This window comes from Oncorhynchus kisutch, linkage group LG25, assembly GCF_002021735.2.
Source record: "Oncorhynchus kisutch isolate 150728-3 linkage group LG25, Okis_V2, whole genome shotgun sequence".
NCBI classification, from domain to species: domain Eukaryota; kingdom Metazoa; phylum Chordata; class Actinopteri; order Salmoniformes; family Salmonidae; genus Oncorhynchus; species Oncorhynchus kisutch.
The window spans coordinates 44,957,678-44,966,751 of record NC_034198.2 but is presented as its reverse complement, the minus strand read 5'-3'; the positions used below and the strand labels follow the sequence as shown (position 1 = coordinate 44,966,751).

At 43.3% G+C, this 9,074-nt stretch overlaps 1 protein-coding gene across 2 annotated transcripts in view; it reads left to right on the top strand.

Moving 5' to 3' along the window:
- The window catches only part of LOC109884094 (disrupted in schizophrenia 1 protein), a 124,984-nt gene extending 118,689 nt beyond the window's left edge, over positions 1 to 6,295 (top strand). The window contains exons 13-14 of one of the 2 annotated variants that reach the window (XM_031804835.1): positions 2,224 to 2,368; positions 3,037 to 6,295. In XM_031804835.1, the coding sequence (XP_031660695.1) occupies positions 2,224 to 2,368; positions 3,037 to 3,191 (300 nt within the window). In that variant the 3' untranslated portion in view covers positions 3,192 to 6,295. Of the gene's footprint in view, positions 1 to 2,223; positions 2,369 to 3,036 lie in introns of those variants that run through there. The other variant, XR_004205440.1, reaches the window with a different exon arrangement.
- The last annotated feature ends 2,779 nt before the right edge of the window (positions 6,296 to 9,074 follow it).

Genomic DNA, 9,074 nt, shown 5'->3' with positions numbered 1-9,074 from the left:
CATGTTTTTACGTTTTTTGACATTTTACATTCTCCCAACCAATTGTGCTATTTTGTTATTTTTTAGCATTTTGTGTATAATTTTTTTGTTTGTTATTGTGTACATAATGTTGCTGCTACCGTCTCTTATGACCGAAAATAACTTCTGGACATCAGAGAAGCGATTACTCACCGCGGACTGGAAGAAACTTTTTCCTTTAACGAGTCCGATGAGAAGGATATCCTGCTTTCACTGGAACAGGCCCAGAACCATGCCTTTTGCGTGAAGAAAAGATGCCGGAAAAGTGGCCGCAGATCAGGCATTCTCAGAGCGAGTAAACTCCCACTGCCTTCCATTCTTCTCGCTAACGTGCAATCATTAGACAATAAAATGGATGACCTATGATCAAAATTATCCTACCAACGGGACATTAAAAACTGTAACATCTTATGTTTCACTGAGACGTGGCTGAACGAAGATACGGACAACATAGAGCTAACGGGATTTTAACAGAGAACAGAGACACTACGTTTGGCAAGACGAGGGTGGGGGTGTGTGTCTATTTGTCAATAACAGCTGGTGCGCGATGTCTAATATTAAAGAAGTCTCGAGGTATTGCTCACCTGAGGTAGAATACCTTATAATAAGATTTAGACTGCACTATCTACCAAGAGAGTTCTCATCTGTATTATTCGTAGCTGTCCATTCATAGCCATCCACAAAATGAAGCTGGCACTAAGACAGCGCTCAACCAACTCTATAAGGCCATAAGCAAAGAAGAAAATGCAAAAAAAAGAAACAACGCTCCTGGTGGCCAGGAACTTTAATGCAGGCAAACTTCAATCAGTTTTACCAAATTTTACCAAAGCTCTCCCCCACCCTCCATTTGGCAAATCTGACCATAACTCTATCCTTCTGATTCCTGCTTACAAGCAAAAACTGAATCCGGAAGTACCAGTGACTCGCTCAATACGGAAGTGGTCAGATGACGAGGCTGCTTCACTACAGGACTGTTTTGCTAGCACAGACTCGAATATGTTCTGGGATTCATCCAATGGCATTGAGGAATAGACCACCTCAGTCATCTGCTTCATCAATAAGTGCATTGATGACATCATCCCCACAGTGACAGTACATACCCCAACCAGAAGCCATGGATTACAGGCAACATCCGCATCGAGCTAAAGGCTAGAGCTGCCGCTTTCAAGGAGCGGGAGACTAATCCGGATGCTTATAAGAAATCCCGCTATGTCCTCAGATGAACCATTTAAAAAAGCAAAGTGTCAATACAGGATTAAGATTGAATCCTACTACACTGGCCCTGACGCGTGTCGGATGTGGCAGGGCTTGAAAACTATTATGGACTACAAAGGGAAATAGTCATATTAAACATTCATGAAAATACAAGTGACTCACATGTATCGAAAGCCTAGAATCTTGCTAATCCAACTGCGTTGTTAGATTAAAAAAAGGATTTACTGCGAAAGAATACGATGCGATTATCTGAGCATAGAGCCCCATAAAAAATTGTAAAAAAATAACCAGCACAGGCGTAACATAATCACAAACTGCATTAAAATAAATCGTTTACCTTTGACGATCTTCGTCTGTTTGCAAAAATACAACGTCGTAACATTAAACATTCTTGAAAATGCAGGTGTCTTACATCCTTCAAAAGATTAGGATCTTGGTAATGAAACTTAAACTTAAAACTTAAAATAGCTATTACAGAGAACAAATACCATGCTTTTGTTTGAGAAGAGCAATCAACAACAAAAACATTTTCCGCCATGACAGTTTTTACACATTCACATCTGAACGTAAAATTAATACTTACATTAATTAATTAATACGTCATTGAAAATAAGAATTTGTTCTTAACTGACTTGCCTAGTTAAATAAAGGTAAAATAAAACAAATAAACACCAATGCCTCTGTAATTGTTAGGGTCAAATTTGTATCTGTTCTTAAAGATTGGGGTTATGAGTCCTTGATTCCAGATGTCAGGGAAATAACCTACACTCAGGATCAAATTAAACCATTTTAATATAGTCAATTTAAATATCCATCACTCCCTCTCTCACCCTCTCTCTCTTTATCTTACCCTCTCTCTCACCTTCTCTCTGTCCCTCTCTCTCTCACCTTCTCTCTGTCCCTCACTCTCTGTCCCTCTCTCTCTCTCACCTTCTGTCTGTCCCTCTCTCTCTCACCTTCTCTCTGTCCCTCTCTATCTTTCTTTCTCAGGAGGACAGTGGCAGTGAAGCAGCAGGGCTAACAGCAGACCTGACTATAGAGCTGACCGACCAGTGTGAGGAGATCAGTGATAGGCTGTTGATTCTGGAGGATGACCTCCAGACAGCCATACAGAACAAAGACCAGGATCTCACTCATATCCTTTACCTGTTTCTGTACAGTGTGTGGGTGAGTTACCAGAGGGGGTGTGTGTGAGTTACCAGAGGGGGCGTGTGTGAGTTACCGGAGGGGGCGTGTGTGAGTTACCGGAGGGGGCGTGTGTGAGTTACCGGAGGGGGCGTGTGTGAGTTACCGGAGGGGGCGTGTGTGAGTTACCAGAGGGGGTTTGTTTGTGTGTCTGCCTGTGTGTGTGTTTGTCTGTCTGTCTGACTGGCTCCGCTAGTTACAGGGTATCTGTGGTTCTCTCTGACCACTCTGTCACTCTACAGAGAAGAACCAGAGGATAATTTGGGGCTGGTAGACTGGGAAAAGTGTAGTCAGGCGGTGTGCAGGTAGATGAGCCTAGAAGAAGGTTTCTCCTACATGTTAACACATTACCTTCCCTTATCTTAACAACTGCTATGTATTGTAGAGAAGCAGAGAGAGAAAAACATTTCATATTTTCTATTCAATCAGCCTCCTCATTAAGAAGGAAAGTGATGAATTGTCATCAGCTCCAGCAGATTGATCAGTCGTTATGAATATTATCATGGATATTACAATGTCCACCTCCATCCTAAATCTGCTCAGAGGAGGAAGGTAGGAAGGGAGTGTATTTTTGTGTAAGTATATCAGCTATGTTCTATTCCTTAACCACAACACCACAGTCCCTGGAGCAGGAGGTGAGGGAGGTGAAGGCTACTCTACACACCATGCTGACACAGCTTAATGATGAGAAGGCGGAGGAGGAGAAAGATAATGAGATCATGGAGGAAGAGGAGGAGGAAGACCAGTATTTCAGTGACAGCTGGGAGATTTGATACGGGGGTCTCGGGGTTCTCCTGTGTTTTATGACCACTCCATCCCAGAGAGACCCTTTCTGGTGGCTGTCCTCTGACAAACTGCTGACCTCTAACCCATGAACCTGCAAGACTCTGTGAGAGGTTGACATCAGCAATCATATTAATTTACTGTAGCTCCATCTCCTGTACAATTAGACTCTGTTGTGTTGCTGGACAATTCCAGAGAGATTGGACTATAAACCACTATCAGTTTTTATATATTATGGGAAGACACTTTGATACAAATCTAGTCATTTCTAAATATGTTTAAGTTAGCAGTTATGTCCAAGTTTGATTTGGGAGAAAAACATTGGATTTTTATATATATAAAAATCTTCTAAATATTTTGGACTGTTCTAGTTAGTTTAACCAGGCTGAAACACAGCAGTGCCTTAGGCAGATAACAGACTTAACAAAAGGTTGTTACTGCTAGAAGACATGGATACGCTGGTTTCCTCTCAACATTTTATCGGAATCAGAACAGACTGAACAGCTTTTAATAGTAATAATGTTGATGTATATGGGGTCACTCCAATATGACCTCAGCTCCAGCTGTAATATGTGACAGTAGCGAAGAACAAAATGGACCAACCGCAGAGAAGGACCAACAGGAGAGAAGAACCAAATGGAGAGATGGACCAACAGGAGAGAAGGACCAACAGGAGAGAAGGACCAACAGGAGAGAAGGACCAACAGGAGAGATGGACCAACAGGAGAGATGGACCAACAGGAGAGATGGACCAACAGGAGAGATGGACCAACAGGAGAGATGGACCAACAGGAGAGATGGACCAACAGGAGAGATGGACCAACAGGAGAGATGGACCAACAGGAGAGATGGACCAAATGGACCAACAGGAGAAATGGACCAACAGGAGAGATGGACCAACAGGAGAGATGGACCAACAGGAGAGATGGACCAACAGGAGAGATGGACCAACAGGAGAGATGGACCAACAGGAGAGATGGACCAACAGGAGAGATGGACCAACAGGAGAGATGGACCAACAGGAGAGATGGACCAACAGGAGAGAAGGACCAACAGGAGAGAAGGACCAACAGGAGAGATGGACCAACAGGAGAGATGGACCAACAGGAGAGATGGACCAACAGGAGAGATGGACCAACAGGAGAGATGGACCAACAGGAGAGATGGACCAAATGGACCAACAGGAGAGATGGACCAAATGGACCAACAGGAGAGATGGACCAAATGGACCAACAGGAGAGATGGACCAAATGGACCAACAGGAGAGATGGACCAAATGGACCAACAGGAGAGATGGACCAAATGGACCAACAGGAGAGAAGGACCAAATGGACCAACAGGAGAGAAGGACCAAATGGACCAACAGGAGAGAAGAACCAACAGGAGAGAAGGACCAAATGGACCAACAGGAGAGAAGGACCAAATGAACCAACAGGAGAGATGGACCAACAGGAGAGAAGGACCAAATGAACCAACAGGAGAGATGGACCAAATGGACCAACAGGAGAGAAGGACCAAATGAACCAACAGGAGAGATGGACCAAATGGACCAACAGGAGAGAAGGACCAAATGAACCAACAGGAGAGATGGACCAAATGGACCAACAGGAGAGATGGACCAAATGGACCAACAGGAGAGATGGACCAAATGGACCAACAGGAGAGATGGACCAAATGGACCAACAGGAGAGATGGACCAAATGGACCAACAGGAGAGATGGACCAAATGGACCAACAGGAGAGATGGACCAAATGGACCAACAGGAGAGATGGACCAAATGGACCAACAGGAGAGATGGACCAAATGGACCAACAGGAGAATCCCACAGTGTTTCTGTGTTTTCTGTTTTCTGCAACAGTCTTCTAAAATATGCTAAATGCTAACCACAGTATTGTGTGTGTGTGATGCTAACCACAGTAGTGTGTGTGATGCTAAATGCTAACCAAAGTAGTGTGTGTGTGATGCTAATTGTTTATAACTCATTATGATTGCCTTATTGTTTTTTTTTGTAATTTTTCTTTTCATTTTTACTCCCTTTTTATTCCCCATTATTATAATCTTGTCTCATCGCTGCTACTCCCCAACGGGCTCGGGAGAGGTGAAAGTCAAGTCATGCGTCCTCCGAAACATGACCCACCAAGCCGCGCTTCTTAACACCCGCTCGCTTAACCTGGAAACCAGCTGCACCAATGTGTCGTAGGGAACACAGTTCAACTGAAGTCAGCCTACAGGCATCTGGCCCTCCACAAGGAGTCACTAGAGTGCAATGAGAAAAGTAAAGCCCCCCCGGCCAAACATTTCCCTAAGCTGTGCAACGCTGGGCCAATTGTGCGCCGCCCTATGGGACTATGGGATCGAACCCCAGGCTGTAGTGACATTGCAACACTGTGATGCAGTATCTTAGACCGCTGCGCCACTCGGGAGGCCAGAATTTAGTGTTTTAGTCGATGATATCAGTGTAGTGCCACAGAGGAGAGGTGAAGCTAAATTGATACTTTGTCTATGTCTTCAGTTGAGGAACTGGGCATGTGGTAAGATCCAAAGAAATATCATGAATAGTTCAAGTTAATGAGTGCATAATGGGTGGACTGGCGACCATTACGAATGTACCCATAGGACCAAAGGAGGAAATAAAATATCTTCTATGATTTGTTGATTCAACTCAACTGACATTTCAATTGCATGAGCCACATCAGGTAACATAATTTGAATGAACATTCTACATATTCTACATTACCATGGAAATGATTGCATCACAATAGCAGGCAGCCATGAGTTTCCCAGTCAAATTGGTTCCAAGCCCTTATCAGAATGATAAGGTATCTATGGTATCTATTTCTATGGTAGGATCTCTATCTCTACTGTTTAGGATGAAGGGTTTGGAGGAACGGCCCACACTATACTTAAAATGTTGATGAGCACAGAAAAGTTTTTAGTAACTGCTGTTTGTCCACACTTGTCTTTAAAAAAGCACTTTGTTGTTTATTTGTTATATTTGTTGCTTTTGACAGGAAATGTGTTGCTTTTGACAGGAAATGTGTTGCTTTTGACTGGAAATGTGTTGCTTTTGTTTAATGAAGGATTGTTCAGACACAACATGTTTATTTCACTGGGTACCACTTTGTGTGACTGTGCTCTCGGTATTTAACCATAAAGTCTTTGTCTGCGTCCAAAGTGCCAATATGCCATATATTTGTATTTACACGTTTCTTTGTAATTCACTTGTATTTCTACAGGGTGGGGCACCATTGAGATCAGGGTCTCATTTACAAGGGAACCCTGTGAACATGAACATCATTTATTAACTTAAAATAATATCTATACAATCAATACAACAAGATTAATCCAAACAAACAACTCACCTCCCTTAATCTAAACTGTCCAATGGAGACCAGTGAGTCGAACTTCAAGGTGGCCTAAATGCTATTCCATGTGCTGGGGGAATAGAAACCCAAAGCATTTTCCCCAGATCGGGGGAGACCAGTGGGACCTACAGAACCAGTGGGACCTACAGAACCAGCCAGGCCAGAGAGTGGGTCTGAAAATGGCTGAATCTCCAATTAATACGTGAGCTGAGGTATTGAGGGTATCTCTTAAGAACCTATTGTTAAATAAACAAGTAGCTGGTCCCTTCTGTTAGTCAAACAATCACAGCCAACAGAACTATATAAAATGCAGTAGTGTGTACTAAATGGTCCCCAGTGGTAAAACACAGTGCTGAGTGATAGACTGAATCTATAGGTTTTTAACAGAGCCTGCTGAATGCATGTAGATTATACAGTATCAGCATTATCAAGTACTGGGAGAAATGTTGCTTCAACACTACTTTTGACCAGGGCTCTGGCGTAAAGGCTCTGGCGTAAAGGCTCTGGCGTAAAGGCTCTGGCGTAAAGGCTCTGGCGTAAAGGCTCTGGCGTAAAGGCTCTGGCGTAAAGGCTCTGGCGTAAAGGCTCTGGCGTAAAGGCTCTGGCGTAAAGGCTCTGGCGTAAAGGCTCTGGCGTAAAGGCTCTGGCGTAAAGGCTCTGGCGTAAAGGCTCTGGCGTAAAGGCTCTGGCGTAAAGGCTCTGGCGTAAAGGCTCTGGCGTAAAGGCTCTGGCGTAAAGGCTCTGGCGTAAAGGCTCTGGCGTAAAGGCTCTGGCGTAAAGGCTCTGGCGTAAAGGCTCTGGCGTAAAGGCTCTGGCGTAAAGGCTCTGGCGTAAAGGCTCTGGCGTAAAGGCTCTGGCGTAAAGGCTCTGGCGTAAAGGCTCTGGCGTAAAGGCTCTGGCGTAAAGGCTCTGGCGTAAAGGCTCTGGCGTAAAGGCTCTGGCGTAAAGGCTCTGGCGTAAAGGCTCTGGCGTAAAGGCTCTGGCGTAAAGGCTCTGGCGTAAAGGCTCTGGTGTAAAGCACAATATATATTTAGATTTATATATGTTTATATTTTTTATTAAACCTTTGTTTAACCAGGAAAAGCCCATTGAGACCCAGAGTCTCTTTTTCAAGGGAGACCTGACCAAGAAGGCAGCAACAATCAATACATCACATTATTAAAACATACAACAATCAATACATCACATCATTAAAACATACAACAATCAATACATCACATCATTAAAACATACAACAATCAATACATCACATCATTAAAACATACAACAATCAATACATCACATCATTAAAACATACAACAATCAATACATCACATCATTAAAACATACAACAATCAATACATCACATCATTAAAACATACAACAATCAATACATCACATCATTAAAACATACAACAATCAATACATCACATCATTAAAACATACAACAATCAATACATCACATCATTAAAACATACAACAATCAATACAATACAGAAATAAAACATACAACAATCAATACAGAATGAAAACATACAACAATACAACAACATGATCCAGACTACAACAAGTATTTACACTCCTCTGTAACAGAGTCTCCCATCCATATCTTAAATTAATTTAGTGGCACTAACATGTCTAGATGAAGCAGGGATTGTAGACTATTCCATTCAGTAGCACTAACACATCTAGATGAAGCAGGGATTCTAGACTATTCCATTCAGTAGCACTAACACATCTAGATGAAGCAGGGATTCTAGACTATTCCATTCAGTAGCACTAACACATCTAGATGAAGCAGGGATTCTAGACTATTCCATGAGTCTGGTGCACAAGACGTGAAGGCAGTCTTGCCTAATACTGTAAATGTCCTGGGGACTTTAAGTAGCAACCACCTAACAGACCAGGTATGGTAACATATCAACCACCTAGCAGACTGGGTATGGTAACATAGCAACCACCTAGCAGACTGGGTATGGTTACATATCAACCACCTACATATCAACCACCTAGCAGACCGGGTATGGTAACATATCAACCACCTAGAAGACCGGGTATGGTAACATAGCAACCACCTAGCAGACCGGGTATGGTTACATAGCAACCACCTAGCAGACCAGGTATGGTAACATAGCAACCACCTACATATCAACCACCTAGCAGACCGGGTATGGTAACATAGCAACCACCTAGCAGATCGGGTATGGTAACGTATCAACCACCTAGCAGACCGGGTATGGTAACATATCAACCACCTAGCAGACCGGGTATGGTAACATAGCAACCACCTAGCAGACTGGGTATGGTAACATATCAACCACCTAGAAGACCGGGTATGGTAACATAGCAACCACCTAGCAGACCGGGTATGGTTACATAGCAACCACCTAGCAGACCGGGTATGGTAACATAGCAACCACCTACATATCAACCACCTAGCAGACCGGGTATGGTAACATAGCAACCACCTAGCAGATCGGGTATGGTAACATATCAACCACCTAGCAGACCGGGTATGGTAACATAGC